Below are 21,037 nucleotides of genomic sequence, written 5' to 3' on the forward strand. Positions count from 1 at the left end.
TCCTTCAGACTTATCCCAGGAATACATAATACTGTAAGTCACAGGCACATGACCTTAACCCCCAGGCCCTCTTCCTCTGCTCCCTGTGTTTGGTGAGTTTCAGTACCATGACCAGAGAGGGTCCTGTATGAGCAGGGAGACCAGTCTGCACCCACAGGACTGTCCATCCTGGCCAGTGACTCATGGGTTATGATTCTGTATGTTTCAGGAAGAAATGCTAATATTTGCTCCCGTTGCCTAAGGAATATACAAAGTGAGACAGTGACTCCCATGCCTTTCCGTCTTTTCCTCTGTGACTTGAACACTCATTCCCTTAGCTTTTTTTTTTTTTAATATATACATATATATTTATTTATTTTTATTGAAGTCTAATTGATTTACAATGTTGTGTTAATTTCCGGTATACAGCAGAGTTATTCAGTTATACATATGTATCTATTTTTCAGATTCTTTTCCCTTAGAGGTTATTACAAAATATTGAGTAGAGTTTCCTGTGCTATATAATAGGTCCTTGTCGGTTATCTATTTTAGATATAGTAGTGTGTATCTGTTAATCCCAAACTCCTAATTTATCTCTCCCCCCACCGTTTCCCCTTTGGTAGCCGTAAGTCTGTTTTCTATGTCTGTGAGTCTACTTCTGTTTGGTATATAAATTCATTTGTATCACTTTTTATTTTTAGATTTTACATGTAAGCAATGTCATGATATTTGTCTTTCTCTGTCTGGCTTACTTCACTTAGTATGATCATCTCTAGGTCCATCATTCCCTTACCTTTGTCGTGAGTGTCTTTGAAGGGTGAGAACAACTGGAAGCGTCAGCCCTTCCTGTCGGCAGGTGGACGGTTCGTGCTTTCCCATCTTGGTTCTCTTTGTGTGGCTCTGAGAGGTTTTTTTTATGTGCTTATTTTCAAGATGCAAAAAGTGTATGTATTTATCACTAGGTGAACAGGGGCAGGGAAGAAGCTCTTCTCTAGGAGAGAGGTAGAGGAAGATTTGAGTTGGAAGCAAGGGAGGAGGTTGGAGGACCTCAAATGTGACGAGGCAGCTTCTGAGGTGAGCTCTGGGCTGGGGAGACGTTGGCCTCTTTCCTTGAGGGTCTCTGTCTGGTTTGTAACACCATGTCTCTTAAGAAAGGACACCTGCCTTCCTAATCTGGTTTGAACCAAGGAGCCTCCCTCCAAAACCACATGGACCTACCTTGGTTCCATTTCATTTCTCCCAGATTTAGTTCACAGGGACCTTAGAGATGCATGTTGCCATCAAAGAACAAGAAAATCCACAAAGAAGTCTTTTTTTTTTTTAAATTAATTAATTTTATTTTTGGCTGCACTGGGTCTTCATTGCTGCGCGCGGGCTTTCTCTAGTTGTGGTGAGCGGGGGCTACTCTTTGTTGCTGTGCGAGGGCTTCTCATTGCAGTGGCTTCTCTTGTTGCGGAGCACAGGCTCTAGGCGCGTGGGCTTCAGTAGTTGTGGCTGGCGGGCTCTAGAGCACAGGCTCAGTAGTTGTGGAGCACGGGCTTAGTTGCTCCGCGGCATGTGGGATCTTCCCGGACCAGGGCTCAAACCCGTGTCCCCTGCATTGGCAGGCGGATTCCCAACCACTGTGCCACCAGGGAAGTCCCCACAAAGAAGTCTTTTAGGTACAATGTGTGGGATTTTGTTGCTGCTGTGGTGGCTTTTGTTTTTATCTCCTCCACGATTAGCGGGATTTTCACAGAAGCGGAGGACAATGGGGAAGGCATAGGAACAGTCTCTGTAGGCCATGGTAATGGAAACTGTAAATAGAATGAAAATTAAACAGTCTAATAAAGCTTAAAATTCCTTTTCAGAGTGCACTGGCCTCTTTGCAAGCTATTATCACAGAGCCTTGGGGTCCTTTTTCACATTTAAGTTGGTTAGTTACCACCTTTATTGGCTCTTGGGAATACTCATTAAAGAAAGCGAAACTTCATTAGGCTTAACTGACAAAATTGACCTGGTAGATTCAGTTCATTCTCTGCATTTGCACAGCTGAATAATTACCTGTGGTAAGTTACCTTCATCACATGCATGCCTGTAAGAAGGTGGTATCCAGCAGATGTTCACAGTGTTCCATAGTGGGGGTCAGGAAACCTGCACTGATTTCATGAAAAGCTTTGGGGTTCTATCCAGAAGTGCTTCTGATACTTATATTATGAAGGGGCTTAAATAACATGGTAATAAGTTAAGGTAATTTACACCAGCAATATTTGTCCATTTTTAATTAGAGTATAGATAAAGATAATTCAATAAATATTTTATATCATTGTATTTTTTTCTCTGTCAATTCCATAACGTACTGTTCTCTTGTGCCTTCCCCAAAAGGTTAGGTATATGGTTAGTCTTGGTATTGTGAAAAAAAGAAAACCAAACAGAAAACCTTTAAAGTAGTTTTGCTTGCTGAAAATGGGGCCTGGGAAGTTTTTCACTGTATGAACTTAGTTATCTGGAAGCAACCTAAATGTCCATCCAAGGAGCTAGTTAGAAAATAAAGTATGGTATAGTCACGACAGTGGAATACTATGCAGCCATAAAAAGGAATGCTCTTTGCTGATATTGAATGACCCTAGGTTATAGTTTTCTTAAAAAATATAAAAAAGCCAGGTGCAGAACAATGTGTATATTATGATTTGTGTTAAAGGGATAGAAAAAAGATGTGTGTGTCTGTGTGTTTACGTATGTATACAATATTGTTGAAGAGAAACACAAGACACTGAATCTCTTTGTTGTTGCCTCTGGGGAAGGGAACTCGGTGGCTGGGAACAGGAGTGAGAGGGAGGCTTTCCACTTTATGCCTTTTTGTACCGCTTGAATTTTGAACCCAGGTAATAATAGACTCTTGTTAATAATCTTAGCTTCAAAAAACAAAATTTGATTGTGTATAGTAGCACTGTTCAATAGAACTCTCTGTGATGCTGGAGGTGTTGCGTACACATCTGCACCATCCAGTACAGATGTGCTTGTACACATGTGGCTTTTGAACCCTCGAAAGATGGCTTGTACAGCTGGGAAACTAAAATTTTAATTTCCTTTCATTTTAATTAATTACATTTAAATAGCCAAGTATGGTTACTGGCTACCATATTGATAGGGTGCAGACCTAGAGTATATGACTTAGAGTATCACTTCTGTTTAGACCTGACTAAAGTTTAGATGTGTTTTAGGAGAAATAACTATTAGTTTTGGCTCTCACAATAAAATTTATTATTGGAAATCCAAGAAAATACCTACATTTTCTTTTTGTCCTAGAATTTAATGCCATCACATATTTCTTTTTCTTAAATTTATTTTATTGAAGTACAGTTGATTTACAGTGTTGTGTTTATTTCTGCTGTACAGCAAAGTGATTCAGTTATACATCTATATTCATTCTTTTTCATGTTCTTTTCCATTATGGTATATCACAGAATATTGAATATAGTTCCCTGTGCTATACAGTAGGACCTTTATTTTTAACATCTTTATTGGAGTATAATTGCTTTACAATGGTGTATTAGTTTCTGCTTTATAACAAAGTGAATCAGCTATACGTATACATATATCCCCATATCCGCTCCCTTTTGAGTCTCCCTCCCACCCTTCTAGGTGGTCACAAAGCACTGAGCTGATCTCCCTGTGCTATGCAGCTGCTTCCCACTAGCTATCTATTTTACATTTGGTAGTGTATATATGTCCATGCTACTCTCTCACTTCATCCCAGAGTAGGACCTTGTTCTTTATCCAGTCTCTATATAATAGTTTGCATCTGCTAACCCCAAACTCCCAATCCATCCCTCCCCCAGCTCCCTTCCCCCTTGACAACCAGAAGTCTGTTATCTGTATCTGTGAGTCTCTTTCTGTTTTGTAGATCAGTTCATTTGTGTCCTATTTTAGATTCCACATATAAGTGATATCACATGGTATTTGTCTTTCTCTTTCTGACTTACTTCACTTAGTATGATCATCTCTAGGTCCATCCATGTTGCTGCAAATACCATCACATATTTCTTGAAATAAGTGCCCATCAGTCAGATTTGAAAATCCTTTTTATTACCTAGAAAAATCATTTTTATGGAAAACTGTGTCTTTTTGTAGTCTTACTTGGAAAAACTCTATTTTTGAGAGGTTCATCTTCTCATCTATAACACAAACCCTGTTTGTCTGTCTCTCTGCAGCGTAATGTGCCGGCACTTTGTTCCGGAGCCCAGCAGCTGTTGTGTGACAAGGGCACAGTTTGCATTCTTAGCCAGCAGCTGCCAGAAGCATTTCTAATCTGGTTTTGGCAGGAAATAGTGCACAAGTGGAAACCAAGTTAAAAGAAGTTTGAAAAATAAACAGAATGACTTTGGATGCCACTTAGTATATAGTTCATCTTTCTGCTTAATATTGCCCTAGTTATTTGTTAACATGACTAGCCTCTGAGCCCTTCCAGGGCAGGGCTGTATCTAACTGTCTTTGAAATCCGGGCTCTAGCCCAGGACCTGGAATATGCCAGTAGGAGTTCATTATTATTGCTACTACTACTATTGTTATTATTAATGATTGACTATACTGCAAATTTGTTTAATTAATTCAGTTACTTTTTTAAAACTGTTGTTCATCCAGGATAAACTAGTTGTAGATAATTAGTGGTTATGGGTCCCTCTTCTCTTCCCCTTTCTACTGCACAATGCCGCCCACCCTCTGCTCTAAAGTACGACATTTTGAACATTCTTTAAGCATAATTTATTCATCCGTTCTGCAAGCACGCTGATTTTTGTTGTATGCAGGGAATAAGCACATCCTAATTTCCTACAGAATAAGAGGTTTTCAGAAGGCAAAGGCATAGGTGTAAACATGGTATCTTTTAAAAAATTTTTATTATTTTTTTAATTGAAGTATAGTTGATGTACAATGTTGTGTTAGTTTCAGGTATACAGCACAGTGATTCAGTTATATATATATATAAATATATATATTCTTTTTTAGATTCTTTTCCCTGATAGGTTATTATAAAATATTGAGTGTAGTTCCCTGTGCTATACAGTAGGTCCTTGTTAGTTATCTTTTATATATAGTAGTGTGTATATGTTAATCCCAAATGTGGTACCTTTCTAAACCGAAGGCAAAAATTCCTCAGGTGGTTAGACCCAATAAATGACTTTTTTTTTTTGTCTCTAAAGAGGAAAGTTTATTAAAATCTTACCTTCAGGCCTCAAATCATGCTTTCCATCCAGTTCGGTCTGCTTTCTCTCGAAGGTCCAAGATGCCCCAGCCTCGTGTTCTCCCCAGGATGTGTAAGATGTCAGGCCTGGTCCATGTGGAGGGTCTCTGAGTGCTGACGGGGCCGTGCTCAGCACTGTTTGCTTCTCGTTGCAGACCTTCACTGCCTGGTGTAACTCCCACCTCAGGAAAGCTGGCACTCAGATCGAGAACATCGAGGAAGACTTCCGGAATGGCCTTAAGCTCATGCTGCTTTTGGAAGTCATCTCAGGTGAGTCTTAAACATTTTTCGTACGTGTTATACCCAGTCTTACATGTACTTCTATGTCGGAGCAGTAGATACGCATCTGTTGATTTTTTTTTTTTTTTTTAAAAAAAAAAAAAAAAAAAAAAAAGCTCCCTTTGAACCTGGCTGGGGGAGGTGGTATTGCTGACAAAGCAAACCTTTCCAAAGAGCAGTCTGCCTGGAGTTATTTTTCTGTTCTAAAAAAGGAGTGAATTCTGTTTAAAATTGACTTATTAAAATCATGTTTCTACCACCCACTTCGAAACAGAATAAGAGAAGAGAAAATGACATTTATATGACTGCCCACCAGGCTGTCCTCTCCACTAAGTCCAGCTAGTGTGTATTCCAGAAATTGTCTTTCACACCAAAGGCCAGTGTACATGTTGGCTTAACTCTGAAAACAGGAGTTAAAGTCCCCGAGGGGTTATCCTTTGCCCTGAATTTCAGCTGGCTGGTTTAGACTTTGGACTGGAGAGTGGATCCGGCTTAATTAAAGAGGTGTGAGTGGGAAGGATGAAGGCAGGGCGGCCCTGATCCAGGTATCTTCGTAACTCCACGTCTGAGATGAGCCCTGTGATTTGAACGAAGCTCCCTGACTTTCTCCCACAGCTGGTCCGCACCTCTGAATGCTGCAGGGGCACCAACCAGCTTCTTACTTACTCATTCGTACTTTGGCTCAAAGACCAAACCGGACTCTCCCAGCAGATCTGAAAAGCATATGGCCTTAATAGCACAGCTCCCCTCTGGTCCATTTGACCTTGAAAGTACTGTGATTTACAGAAACCGAGAACACATAAGGAACAGTCAAATAATGATTCCCATTTAAGGAGGGCACGGACTCTGAATTTTGGCATCTTGATTCTGCATCAAGGGTCTCCTTTCTCTGTGTCTACACGATTCTTTCTTCATCCAACAGGGGAAAGGCTGCCCAAACCTGACCGAGGAAAAATGCGATTCCACAAAATCGCTAACGTCAACAAAGCCTTGGATTACATAGCCAGCAAAGGCGTGAAGCTGGTGTCCATCGGGGCGGAAGGTAAATGGGGTGTGATGGGAATGACCCTGACCATGCACAGACCTCCCCCTGGGGCAGTGGGCCTGCAGCTGGGTGCCTGCTTCCCTCCCCCATTCCTTTCCCCCGTCTCCTGTGTCAGCCTCTCTTGCCAGGCTCCCCGCAGGCACCATGAACGGGAGACAAGGCTCTAGGATCATTTGTACAGAATAGAGTCAAGGGAGTTCCCTGGTGGTCCAGCGGTTAAGACTCCGAGCTTCCACTGCAGGGGCCGCAGGTTCGATCCCTGGTTGGGGAACTAAGATCACACATACTGCATGGTGTGGACAAAAAAAAAAAAAAAAAAGAGTCAAATATGATGCTGTCTTTTTCAAACTGATCATCCAAATGAGAAAGAACTTGTACATCCCAGTGACTCTTAATTAGAACTAATAGGAAGGATCTCCATTCTCTGTGGGAGGTTAGGAGTCCTGGTGAGTCTGGCAGGAGCTGAGACTGCCCTACCTCTCATTCTATACAACTGAGCCCGAGAACCTGCCAACTGGGGAGCTCCGGAAGAGGGATCGGGGTAAAGATGATCCAGTGTTCTCTCTGTTTGATTATTTAGGACCTTGGCTCATCTAGTCTTTAAACCTTGGAAACCCCTGGGTTGTTTTCAGTGACTTTGCATATGCAAGCTTTGTGTTCATTATTAACTCATAACTCATTTAAACTGGAGACGTTTGGTTATGAATACCACATTTATAACTAGACTCACTGCAACACTTACAAAAACAGAAACTGGTCTTTCCATATGTATATCTTCCAGTAGCTCTGAAGTCAAAACTTTATAGGAGACTCATAACTTATAGGAAAACTTTATGTGCTGATAATGTTATCTTTACCCTCATTTGTTGATGTTTTTTCTTACCTAAAGAAATTGTTGATGGCAACGTGAAGATGACGCTGGGTATGATCTGGACCATCATCCTGCGCTTTGCTATTCAGGATATTTCCGTTGAAGGTAAAGGACAGGGTTAAAAACCTGATGGTATTAAGACACTTAGCGTAATTTGTAAATTGAGCTGATGAAGTTGAATTTGGATAGGCTTTTGTAAAATTGAACAGTCACTGACAGGATTGAATGAAAGATATGCGACTTGGGTTTTCACAAATTTTCTATTTCTATGAAAAAAAGACCCCAGCAATGCTGTTTCATTCATGGGAGTACAGTCATTTTGGAAAAGATGAGTACATGTTCAGAACAGAAATCACTTTTTAAAATGAGCATTTTTTGAGCTTCTTTATTGCTTATTATACTAGTAGGTTCATGACTATAACAGTTCTTTAGACTGTTATATCTTGAAACGCTTGAAACGCTTTCCTTCAAGTGCTGAAAGATAATCGATTGAAATTTGCGTTTGTTCATTTGTTCTTTCTTTTTTTCTCTCTCTCCCCTCCCTCCCTCCCTCCCTCCCTTTTTTTTTAAACAAAATCTCTATTGTCATCGTGTCTTTTGGCCCAATAACTGTTCCATCATTGTAACATAACCCTAATCCTCGGCACTGCCACTGAAGGTGCAGATCTTTAGTCTTTTACGCCCACTGCACTCCAGAATATTTTGATGAATTCAGCACTGTCGAAAGTGTCAAATTGACATTCCTAAAATTAGAACTTGGCCTATTTAGCACTCAAATCACAAAAGGTATAGCTGCAGAACATACTTGGGACTTCCCTGGTGGCACGGTGGTTAAGACTCTGCCCTCCCAATGCAGGGGGCCTGGGTTCGTTCCCTGGTCAGGGAACTAGATCCTACATGCATGCTGCAACTAAGAGTTCACATGCCACAACTAAGACCCAGCACGACCAAATAAATAAAAAAAAAAAAAAAAAAAAAAAAAGAATGTACTTAAGGGTGGTCTGACTTGTCCAACCAGGCAGTCTCCTCTAACTTTGTCACCTAGAAGGCAACCACGCCCCCAAATGGTCAGGGCTGGGAGCGTGGTTCATAATTCTGTCCAGGAATTTACTTATGCCCTCTAAAAATCAAACTAAGATATAATGATATTAAAACCTCAAGAATTCAGGCTCAGGAATAACAGCCAGCTCGAATTTATGAAGAGTCTGAATTTGAAAACTTTCATACAATGTACTCTTATTAAGGTACATTTCTTTCATGCTAGTGAAAATAATAATCTGCTTTTTAAAAGTTCCTGCTTTATTAAAAAAGAATAGTTTGTAATCATTTAATCAATTTTATATACTTCGGCATTTAAATATTTAAGCAGTTGAGCCCACCTGATAGAACAAATATTATTTTTAAAAATCTTGTTCACACCACTGCATTTGCTACACTAGCAAATCCTTTTCCCACAAATATTACAGAGGTGAGCTTGACCTCAGGTTTTCTTCTGATTGGTTACAGATTTCAAATTAGTGATAATACTAATTGAAAACTTAATTCTGTTTCAAATGTAACTATGAATGGTGTGATCCATTAGAGGTTCCCCAATTTTTTATTTATGTGCCCAAGATAAGATAATCAAATCATAGTATTTCGTAAAACATCATGATAGAAAGATATACTAATCTGCTTTTCAAAAGACTAAGAAATAAACATTCAAAAGTGTGATATCACTGACAAGGTGCTTAAATCTCTTCAAGCAGAAGTCTTCCAGTGTCCCACACAGCAGATGAAGTTAGTTTGCTAACTTATATTTTTATTTGTTTTACTTCCATGGAGTCATTTCTTAACAACCTCACTTAATTTCTGTAAATCTACAGAAAACTTGTCTAATTTATTTTGATGATGTATATTATGTAGGAAAATGACATTGTTGTTAAACTGAATTCTTTGAGGAGCCAGGCTCCGTCAACAGAATGATGGACCTCTTCAAAGAAGGAAAATGAGAGATTGACATACCTGTTGGTGAGGGCAGTGCAGAGATGCCCAAGTAGATGGGGCTCCTTGGTGCATCCTATGGTTTTTCATGATGGAATAACCAATGACACTACCTATTTATGACATGCTTTTTATACCCACCGTCAGGGTTCTGTGTGTGGACTTCTCAGGTTTAACCTACACCTGCGGGGGCGGGGCGGAGGTACCACAGTCATGTACTATTTGGCACAGGCTTGTAACCTCTTGCTGAATGCCTCAGAATGGACTTGGGGTGGGAGAAAGTCAGCTTTGTTAGAGTAGCCAATTCAATAAGGAAAAAACTTTGTTCAACATTCATAGCCTAAGAGTGTTCAGACGTATTCAGACAGAAATTAAGTGAAACTCAATGACTTATAAATCTAAGCTTAAGTGGCAGTTGTAAGCTTGTATTGATCTACTTTACCTCTGTTTCCTTTTCTAATCTAAGTGCCATTTAAACTTTATAAAAAAGTTTGGATTATTTCCTCCTGTTATACTTTTTCTTACTAATTCCGTTGGCCGGGACCCCAAAGGCAGGCAGTTGTGTGTATAGCAGAACAACTGGATATGGAGTTCCATATTTCGATATCTATACCAGTTAATATTTTAATAAAGTCTTAGAACTTTCAGTCGTTTTCCTTAACAGGAATTTGCTAGATAAGAGACATGATCAGGAATCATTCAAATTATTCTTAGAGCATGTGGAAGTTTGCGAGGGGCGAGGGGGGCGTATTTCATATGGGTTATGGGTCAAAGAAAAATCTGAACTAGAAATGGACAATTTAGGTAAATAATTACAGAATACTTACTTTGATTTGAAAAAATCAACTTAAGCTCTTACTGAAATGGAAGGCCAGGTCCCAATGTTGGTTAGGAGTCCACATGTTCATAGGAGCTTTCTAAATTGTTAAGATGTAAATACAAGCAGAATCCCAGTTATGTAAGTGGCTTTGAGGAGCTGTTTGGATGTATAAAACTTTGGGTCCTCTAAGAAGCAAGTGCTAAGATGGTGTTAGAAGTTGTCTTAGTCTGTTCAGGCTGCCATACAAAATACCATAGACTGGGTAGCTTAAACAACAGAAATTAATTTTCTCACAGTCCTGGAGTCTGGAAGTCCAAGATCGGGGTGCCAGCATAGTTAGTTTCTGGTGAGGGCTCTCTTCTTGGCTTGTAGATGGCTGCCTTTTCTCTGTGTCCTCACACGGCAGAGAAAGAAAGGGAAGGGAGAAGGGGGATGGAGGGAAGAGAGGGAGAGGGAGAGAGAGAGAGATTGAGCAAGCACTCTGTTGTCTCTTCTTATAAGGGCACTAATTCCATCATGAGGGCCCCACCCTCACGACCTCATCTAACCCTAATTACCTCCCAAAGGCTCCATCTCTAAATGTCATCACATTGGGGGTTAGGGCTTCAGTCTATGAATTTGAGGGGGACACAGACATTCCATCCATAGCAGAAATGCAAGAGATTTGTTGGGGGAAATGCCTGTAGAGGATAAGGGTAGGGAGAAGCAGGAGATGGCAGAGCCCCTTCAGGCATAGCGCCTGGCTGACACCCGTGCTGGGGAAGGAAAGGCTTGAGAAAGAAGAATCTCGTTCTGCAAAGTGGTCCTCAGGCAGGGTCAGCGGGCCAGTGGGGAGTCCTTCAGCCTCAGTTGTTCTCAGAGGAGTCCCATGTGTGGCAGGAATGGCCCAGCTCTGGTGCCTCTCCCTCACTCGGTCTGTGGCTGGATTAGCCCTGAAGAAGTGTGGCCTCTGGGGAATGCAGGGGCGGATTCAGAGTGTGGCAGCTGGGACATCAGTTCTGTCCTGTGTTCCCTGCAGCGGGACATCTGCGCAGCACGTCTTCATGGCTGCCACAGGGGTGGTTGCTTTCTTAACTTGGTCAGAACCCAAGTGGCCAAACTTGAAATTTGCCAATAAAAGCCTTCAAGTATTTTAAAATCAGTGGGTAAGGGAGTACATTTCAGACACAGTGGCCTCTGTGAATTCCATTTACCTAAGAATATAAATTATAAATGAGATAAATGAAGGGATAGTTAGGTCATAAATTATGCACATTAAAACAAATTTTCATCCGAAAGGTACGTTACCAGTAACCCTGAAGTCCAGTTTTGTATTCATCATGTCATAACTTGCTGTTGCTCCTGCACTGTCCTTTTCAAGTCCCTTCAAGTGGCCTCAGAAGTCAGTCCCGGGGAGCAAGGTTCCAGCTCCATCCTCTTGCAGAGACTGGAGAAGAGAGGTTGCTTTTGGCGTTGGCCCCCTGGGAGGTCTCTTTAGCAAGTGACTAGAAGTTGGGTGAGTGAGCAGTAAGGGTGAGTGTTTCCCCGTGGACACTTTTTCTTGGCTGTCATTACAGAAACCTCTGCCAAAGAAGGTCTGCTGCTTTGGTGTCAAAGGAAGACCGCTCCTTATAGAAATGTGAACATTCAGAACTTCCACACCAGGTGCGCAACCAGGGCCCTGGGGTCCTTGTATTCTCTTTGGAATCCAGGTTGGCAGGGAGAAAAATGTTTATTTACTCCTGTGTCTCCTCCTCCTGTCTGACGTGCATTTTCTGTATGTAGCAGAACTCAGGCTCTAGAACGATTGATGCTTAGGGTCTCTCAGGGGAAAACGTTGGATTAAGGTTTGGGAGGCTGGCACTGTTTATAAGTGAGTATCATGCAGGGATGCGGCAGGGATGGATTCTCAGTGACAAGGAGACACCGTAGCAGGGTCTGCATATCCCGCCTACGAGCTCCACCCCATCCCTCCTCTCTGTCATGCCCAAAAGATGCTTCGTCAGTCAGCTTTGTAGGCTGGAATTGGAGAGAAGTAGGCAAATCATGTTTGAAAAACTATAGGGAACTGGATGAAGAAAATCCAGATATAATCTGAGAGCATGATATTGTCCCTTGCTTCAGTCTTTTTTTCTCATGCAGATATTTTGTCAGGTGTTTATATTTTCTCCCTCTGTGTGGTGGGTTACCCGTGAATATAAATGGGTCACTGGCCCCCATAGATCAGAGAAAAGAAATGAAGGATATGGACGAGCCACCAGGACAGACTGGGGAGGTTATCTAGGTAGATAAGTATTATTAGGCCCTGAGCCACACCCTGAGTGCACACAGGTGAGGAGGAGGCTTCCTGTTCGTACATCATGCCGTCAGGGTGTGGGACCTGCCCGGTGAATGTCTCAGGGCCCAGCCTGGCCTCCCACTCACCTTCTTGCTTTTCTTCTTCTGGCCCGAGATGGGCCCAAGCCCTTCGACAGTGTGGCCCCAGGGGCTTCCGTCTTCCCCGACCCTTCGGGGCACAGGCTCCTGGTCTTCAGTGAGCCCGCTGCCCATCAATTGGGAGCTCGTAGCCTGGGGGTGTCTGGGAACGGTGAGCGCTGGTGTCTCTGGGCAGACAGACTGGAAATCCAAACCCTCCCTGCTAAGTCCCTCAGCTGCCTACACGTCTTTGCCTTTAAAAGAAGAAACCCCAAACAAAAAGGAACCTTATGAAGAAAGATAGAGGAGAACCGGGGAGCACTGAGTATACTAAGGGGCGTGCTCTTGGAGGAAAGTGTGTCCTGGGCATTTCTGGGTGGACGTCCTTGTGTCTGTCTGTCGGGCAGACTCTGGGGGTCAGGTCTAGAATGGAGACTTGGGGAAGAGAGGAGGAAGCCGGGCCTGCTGGGCACTGAGGGAGGAGGGGGACAGTAGGGGGCACCTTCCCTGCAGTCCCGGCCAGTTCTCCCAGCACGGCAGGGACCAGGGCAGGATGCGGCGGGGGTGGGGGGAGGTTAGGGGGAGTGAGTCCCAGGCAAGGCCGGGCCTGAAGCTGTAGATGGAAAGGAGACTGGTAAGGGGGTGGCAGACCCTGGGAGGGAGGCGAGAGTCCAGGGAAGGGGCCAGGGTGTCACTGGGTGGGGGAGGGAGGGAGGTCCTCGGGGCCCCAGGTCCGAGATTTCAGGCCAACGTCTGACCAAGGTCAGCCCCTTGCTGCTGCCTGTCCATTAACCCGTGTTCCTGTTCCTCCCGACCGTGACCGTCGTGCAGCTGGAAAGACGGCCTTGGACTCTGTGCACTCATCCACAGACACCGGCCCGACCTCATTGACTACTCAAAGCTGAACAAGGTCATTTGGGGGGCCCGGCATGCTGTGTCCGCCCTGCCCCCAGCATGTCGTCCTGGAAGTGAGCCCATCGGCCTTGAACTCACACCAACACCTAGGCTGCCGCCAGCATGCCCTCCCAGCTAGCCTGGCACGGGATGAAAACAGGGAGGGTGGCGGGAAAATACTCACCTGTTACAATTAGGGCAGGACAAGACCCAAAGCCAAGTCACCTTTTTTGCCCACATTACGATATGTTTGTTGATTTGGCTTGATTTCCTATGAAAGCTTTTATACACGTTTCTCAGAGATTTTACATTCCCAGGTTGTAAATATGAGAAGAAAAGTGTCTGTTTTGCTGCAGGGTGGGCGGGCCGGGGAGAGGAGGGGGTGGGGAGAGAGAAAGGTTCAAATACCCCAAAGCTTCTTTTTAAATTCCTCTTACCTTTTCTGAAGGATTTAGTTGCCGACATATTTACTTAGAGTTGATTAACTTGTTTCTCACACGAGGGATGCTTATCTTGCTATTGATACAAGGTATTAGTTGCGCCCTTAGAAAAGAAGTTTGGGGGATTTTTTTTTTCTCTCTCTTTTCAGAAAATTCAACTTAGGGAACTGATGTTTTCAGCTTAGGAAACTGTCATTCTCCCTTATAAGCTTAAGCTTTATTGTGCTCAAGTTTCCAATAGTCTGCACATTGTTTCTTTAAAAGTAGTTTGCACATGTGATCGGTGATGGAGAAAAGAAATCCTGGCCCCTTCTAAATCTTGTGGTGGACAATCCATCTGTCCTAGAAATAATGCCGTGTAGAGACCTAAGATAGAAAGTGTTGCCCGCCCCCTGACCACTCCTGCCAGGAGTAGCGGGGCACCTTTCCTGGGGTTGCTGGTGTGCTTCGTTGGCCGTGCACCCCGTGTCGCTGTGTTTGGTGTGGAATCCGGTCCTGCTGCATGCTGCCCTCCCCGTGTGGCACAGGGGGTAGTAGGAAGAATGTCCTGGCTTTTGCCACCTTTGCAGTTGTCGTGTGCTCACCACCCCTCCCCTGGCCTCTCTCCACTGACGACCGGATAGCACGTGAAAAACGTACTTGTATCCTGAAGATGAGAGCGACCGTACACGAATGGAAGGTTGCCTAAGGGAACGGGGCAGCCAGCGTTTCTCGACTTCCCCAAGCATATATTCTCATCCCTGAGTTATTTTGAAACGTTTCAAACATAGAGACGGTGTATATTTTTTTCAATTACTCTTTATCTCATTTGCAAAATGAAGGGATTATACTAGATAGCGCTCATTTCATTAGCAGTTTATAACGGTCAGTTTCTATTACAAAAGGCCAAAAGACATGGTAATTGGCCACCTATGATGGGTGGAAAAAGGATAATAATTAACCACAGCAGTGAATACTTCTATAGCTCTAGATTAGACATCGCTAATAAATAAGTATATATGTGTATTATATATGTGTATTAGTGTGTGTTACATATGTGGATATTACATCTATTAATGTTTTATATACATATATGTATGTTAATATTAATACATATATTTTATGTATGTTATACATACACAGTCATTCAATCTTCATAATGCACAGTAAACTATATAATATGATGCATCTATAAAGGAGGTACTAATTATCCCAGTTTTACAGATGAAGAAGGGAGGAATTCTTTAATCTTCCCAGGGTCACATACCAGTAGCTGAGCCGAGAAAACACTTAATTGCTACATTTTATCCAAGTTACAGTGTAAGTGAGATAGCTTTCACAAAGACTCAGAATCATTACTCTGTTTTTAATGCTGAAAATTTTCTTATATATTAAGAACAAAAGGAAACTTTTACTCAGCTATTTGGTCTCCTAAACATTTGCATAAAATATACAGGTAAGACTCACCTTATTATATGGCTGCTTTTAGTGAAATGATTTTATGCTTTGTTAAAATAACATGGAGCTGAAGAAACATTTTGCCTGAAATGATAGTAAACTCGGAGAGGCCAGGAAGCTTGCTTTGGTTTCTTCCTTGAGCACCGAATGTTTTTGAAGCCTCTGTGTTTTAGATGTTTCACTGTATTAAAATGATTGTGCTCATTGCAAAGCATTGCAGTTTCTGAAATGTTTAAACGGCCTTGATGTTAAAATTCATTACAGTCATCCCTGGACTAACGCTACTTTTCATTTTGATTTTTCTGTCTTACATACCCCCATCCCATTTCAGATTCACAACACTTAATCTCTTTAGAAGATTAAAACAGGAAATGTTAAATACCTCTTTTAATTTTTCAGTATTTCAGTTATACACCTCTGGGTCAATGTATTTTGTTATGTTACGTATGTATTTAACCAGTTTTACCGTGGAAGACAAACGCAATCGGACGAACAAAAATTTCTTCACAATTTTCTTTTATAATGTTAAGTTTCTTTCATTTCTTGTGGTCTTTAACATCCTAGAAACCTAACTTTTGCTCTTTGTAGCCATCTTGTAATATTCTTTAGTGACCTAAAACTTTCACCTAAACATGCTGAAAGCAGCGTGTTTTCTTATATTTAAAACAAAAATAAACAAAGTTAGTGTGGTACTAAATATTCTCCATGATCACCTTCCAGATGTGGAAAATGTATGTTTCATGCTTCCTTTTGGAATCATCTAGATTTTTGTTACCCAGGGTTGAAGCGCAGCGCTGAGGTATCCAGGTGTTTTTCCATCCATGAGAAAATACCTCACAACTTTCCTTCTAGCTGCACAGTATCTGTTCTCTTCAACCTTTTGCTCACATTTTATGAAGTTGGAGTGTGCATGATTGGGTGATTTTCATGTCATTTTTGATATTTCTCTAAATGTTTGAAATGTTTGGGAAAAGATAAGAAGGAAAATCTTATCCTATTATGGTTATGTGTGGATGGGAAAGTTTCCTCCCCAGAATGAGGTATATAAAAAACAGTCGTTAAGTCCTGTTCAAAAAAATATGCTAAAAAGCTGGTTGTGCTGTTTTCCATGCAGGATGACCCAATAGGAAATATCAACTTGGCCATGGAAATTGCAGAGAAACACCTGGATATTCCCAAAATGTTGGATGCTGAAGGTGAGATGAAAATTGTGTTTATTGGCTTACAGAAAATCTATTGCCTCCCTATGTTATGACCACACATAGAGACCTGTAAACTTTATAGCCAGGTTACATCTGAAGGACTTAGGATTCCTGAGAAGTTTCTGTCATTGGCCTCATGAATATTAGAGAATTTCATATGTAGCTTGCTCAAAATTATTTTTTAGAATCCTGCTCAAAACCAAGCCAGCAAAACTACAATGAAAGGGTTGGGTAAAATGTTCAGCTTTGGCAAAGAAACAGAATGCTTTGGTTTGTGATTTTCAATGGAAAGCTTCCTATTTTTATTTTAACATTTTTTTTTTTAAACCGCATAGAAATTTAACAAATAAATCTCCTTGTTCTTTAAGACTCCACAAGGAAAAAAATGCTTCCTTCCAACTGGAAGTCATAGAATCTCAATCTAGACTATGGAGCGGTCATTCATCATGTGCCTCTCAAACTTTCACATTTCATTTTTAATTTGTCCAAATTAAATTTAGTTTTGTTAGAGCTAGAACCTCTCAATATTTTGCAGCTTTAGCGGCCCTCATGCTGGAGACTAGTTTCAGTACCTCTTGTGCCCTTTATCGGAGATGAGTTTGTGGGAGTTTCGCCCTGGCACAGCATTTAAAGCACAGATACGTGGAGACCATTCCTTCATTTCACTTATGCATGAGTCACCTCTTACTCAGCAGACGCTTACCGAGCACCTACTATGTATAAGACCCTGGAGATGCTGCAGGAGATGATGCGATGTATAAGGCAGGGCCCGGCCCTCAAGGACTTATATTACTGTTAATCTTATTATTCTCTATCAGCTCATTGCTTCTGCTAATTAGCATTGTTGGGGAAAAGCAAAGACCTTGATTCTGGTCAGTTGTCAGTCTTCTGTTCCTCCTTATTTTTGGTGACTGCATCACGGCTGCTGTACCAAATCACCACAAAGTAGGTGGCTTTTGAAACAACAGAAGTTTATTCTCTTGTAGTTCCGTAAACTGTAACTCTGAAATCAGGGTGTTGGCAGGGCCATGCTCCCTCCGAAGTCTGTAGAGAAGGACCTTTCCTTTCTTCTTCCAGCTTCTAGAAGCCCCAGGTGTTCTTTGGCTCGTGGTAGCATCACTCCAGTCTCTGACTCTGGCTTTACATGGTCATCTTCCTTCTGCGTCTGTCTCTGTGTCTTTTTCCCTCTACTTATGAGGACACCGGTCATCATGGATTAAGGCCACACCTCACTCCAGCACAACCTCATCTTAACTTGATCACGTCTGCAAAGACCTACTTCCAAATAAGGTCACATTCACAGGTACCAGGAGGTAGGACTCCACCTATCATTTTTGGGGACACAGTGCAACTGAGACAGTAGTCTGTCAATTAGGATTCTGATTTTGCCCGTTTGTTAATTTAGCCATTTTATCAAACACCTGTATTATTGGGTGTTGAACACACTTGAATAGGCTCTTCAGAATCTACTTTTTTCAAAAACCCTTTAGAGGGAGAAAGACAATAAAACAGTGAAGTTGCCACGTAGGAAAATACCTTTTCCTTCTTGTCTGTCCTCTCTAAGGTAAGTTTGCATTTGGGTGCTCTGTCCTTTGACCTTTCCATGCCATAAATAACTACCCAGAGTTTACCACTTGAATCAACAGCTAGGATACTGAAGACAGGAGAAAACAGGCCACATTCAGTAAATTCATCTTTCCGTTCATTGATGCCTCTCTGATTTCCTACAGTTGAGGGTGAGCTCAGGATTACTGTCATTATTCCTCCGGCAGGCTAACCATCCTCCTGTTCCGGGGTTTCCCTTAGTCTCTGAGTCCTGGTCTGGGCGTATGTTCTGCTTATCCTCTGAGTGGATGGGGTGCGTTAGCACTCTGTTCATTTCTTGCTCCCTTGTGACACTTCCTAGTCTCTTATTTTCTTTTTCTTTCCTTTTTAATGGCTCGGAAAAATGCTTGCATATGCTATTATTTTCTTTGCAGAGCAATTTCTGTAAGAGTCTTCTGGTGAAAGAGTTATGAACTTGACTGACTTGGGTGAGGGGCGAGCTGTGGTATAACCAACTCCCCAGCAGATCGGCCCCCATGTGTTAGTTACCCTTTGCATCTTTGCCACCTGCATCCGGACTTACCTTCCCCACAGCTTCCTATGAATGTGTTCTTACTTCTGCTGCTCTTTTACTGTAATGTCTTACACTGGTCTCCTCCCCTCAGATCACTTAATCCCTTTGGCGAGTCCTTGCCTCTCCACCGCCTGCTGCTGTTGACCTTACTTCCTGGCATTTGTGATAGTCTCTGAACCCTAAATGGGGATTTTCAAGTGGCTAATTGGGCTACTCACCCATAAACCTGTAGTGAAAACTGGTGAAACTCTTCCTCATCTTAACTACCTTGCATGCTTTTTAAAAGGTTATGAAAGTTGTTTCTCTATTTTCCTCCCTCCGGTGATTACCGGTTGTAGATTTGTGGGTGCCCGTGTTCTGTGCGGACTTGCAGGAGGGACCTTTGCTGACCCCTGGGCCCTCCATCTGTCCAGAGAGAGAAAGTGCTGTTGCGTGCACTCTGTGGAATTCTGGAGGTCCAACTCTGGCCATGGATGTGACTTCCTTGCTAGTTTAGGGCTCTTCTGAGCTGGCCGTGCCCTTCTCTTTGGCGGTTCTTCGAAGTGCACACAGAGTAATGACTTTGCAAATGTGACTTCTTTGATTTGAGCCAAAGTTTGAACAACACAAGTGTGTGGGGCTGCTGGGGGAAGGTTCATGACCTTGGCCTCTCGGAGGCAGCCCTTAGCAGGAGCCTGCTGCTATCGGAACATCTGAGCAGTTAACCTTTTTTCCACACAGATTTAGTATACACCGCCAGACCCGAAGAGTCGTAATGACTTACGTCTCCTGTTACTATCATGCTTTTGCTGGTGCACAGAAGGTGAGGAGGTAAAACACAAGTCACCACTCACCCTTTACCTTCTGTGTCTTGATTTTTTTTTCAATTGTTTTTCTCTTTTTCCCCCGCAACTCCTCTGAGTAAGGAGACCCGTCTGGTTCTGAGGAGGCAGTCGTTTGTCTTTTTCAGTCCAGTTTTCTTTGAAACTTACTTCCTGTCCCTGCAGTAGTATGCCATTCGTCTTTGTTTTCCAGAAGATTCCATGCTGTTCCACATCCCCACGTCCTTTCTATCAATATCCTCTGGAAACCCAATGACTAGGTTCCACCTTAGGGAATTACGAGGCACCTTTTTAACTGCATTCTGTCCAGTGACTGAACTGAGTCTGAAGTTAGAAAGTAATTCAGCCAAAAATGGGGTGAGGCCAAGGTGAGGAAGGAAGGGTGTGTGTTCCCGTGGTTCTGTTTTCTCTCTTCCTGGTAGCTGTCTCGGCAGCTCATACAAACAGTGGCAAGAGTCATAGTTAATAAGTACAAGCCGTGTAGACCCTTCTCTTTAGATGCTTTGTTACTCTGGGTAGTTTCTAGCAATGGCATGGCAAGTATGTATAGAAGGATTAGAAAACATGCCATCTTCAATGAACTTCATCCCCACACAAGCCAGGGCCGTGCACAGAGCAGAAAGCCAAGGATTATGAGGGCGGGGGCGGGGTGTGGCATCCGAGATGGGGCCAGAGAGGTCTGCGTGTGTCCCCGCATCTTGCAGAGGGACACGCCTTGCTCACAGCCAAAGTGGCAGATGACCTGATCCAGTCAAAAGACGAGAAGACGGGATCCCCCAGGTCCTTAGGAAGTGGGTACCAGCCCTGATAGGCAGCCCACGGGTTCCCATAGGAATGCCTCACCGGCACTTTAAAAAAAGCCATCGGGGTAGGGGAGGAGGGAAGCCCTTGGTTTGATGATGTAAAAACAAAAAAACGTGCTGGTTGAAAGCATTCTGTTTACGAGTGTGTCAGTTCCGTACAGCCTTCCTGAGGGTCAGGAGTGTGGGCCCGAGAAACACAGAAAGTCAAGTGTAAACCAGTTCATTCTTCCCTTTGTTCACCCTGGTTTCTGCTCTTCATCTGTGCGTGTGTCTGTTTTCTGTGTTATTTTTCCCTCCCTCAGACATTGTGAACACTCCCAAACCCGATGAAAGAGCTATCATGACATACGTTTCCTGCTTCTACCATGCTTTCGCGGGCGCGGAGCAGGTATTTAACCCTCGTCCGTCCGGTTGCCGGGCTGCTCTTGTGCATCGGTTTTAGTTGTGTGGGCGCACGCGTGCATACCTGGGTGCGTGTTCGTGCGCTTCACATCTTACCTTGGACTCTTTCTAAGTGTCTTGTAATGACCTAATATGGCAAGTTCCAAACTGCGAATGCTTTTCTATTTAACAGCTTTACCTTTAGACAGTTCTGAAGTGTTCTTAGCTCTCTGTCTTTCTAAGATGTTGCTCTTACTTCATTAATCAATGGTGGGAAACATTTGTGCTTCAGGAGAAAACAAGGGCCATGAAAATTGAGCCACACTGATTGAGCGGTGAAGGGGGACT

The 21,037-nt window shown here is 42.8% G+C and overlaps 1 protein-coding gene across 1 annotated transcript in view; it reads left to right on the forward strand.

Moving 5' to 3' along the window:
* Positions 1 to 21,037, forward strand: part of ACTN2 (actinin alpha 2) — a 74,271-nt gene that overhangs the window by 28,329 nt on the left and 24,905 nt on the right. The window contains exons 2-8 of the mRNA XM_059900975.1: positions 5,356 to 5,470; positions 6,402 to 6,521; positions 7,414 to 7,500; positions 11,755 to 11,842; positions 13,424 to 13,502; positions 16,478 to 16,559; positions 20,611 to 20,696. Coding sequence (XP_059756958.1) covers positions 5,356 to 5,470; positions 6,402 to 6,521; positions 7,414 to 7,500; positions 11,755 to 11,842; positions 13,424 to 13,502; positions 16,478 to 16,559; positions 20,611 to 20,696 — 657 coding nt within the window. The remainder of the gene's footprint in view (positions 1 to 5,355; positions 5,471 to 6,401; positions 6,522 to 7,413; positions 7,501 to 11,754; positions 11,843 to 13,423; positions 13,503 to 16,477; positions 16,560 to 20,610; positions 20,697 to 21,037) is intronic.

This window comes from Balaenoptera ricei, chromosome 16 (genome assembly GCF_028023285.1).
Source record: "Balaenoptera ricei isolate mBalRic1 chromosome 16, mBalRic1.hap2, whole genome shotgun sequence".
In the NCBI taxonomy this organism is placed as follows: domain Eukaryota; kingdom Metazoa; phylum Chordata; class Mammalia; order Artiodactyla; family Balaenopteridae; genus Balaenoptera; species Balaenoptera ricei.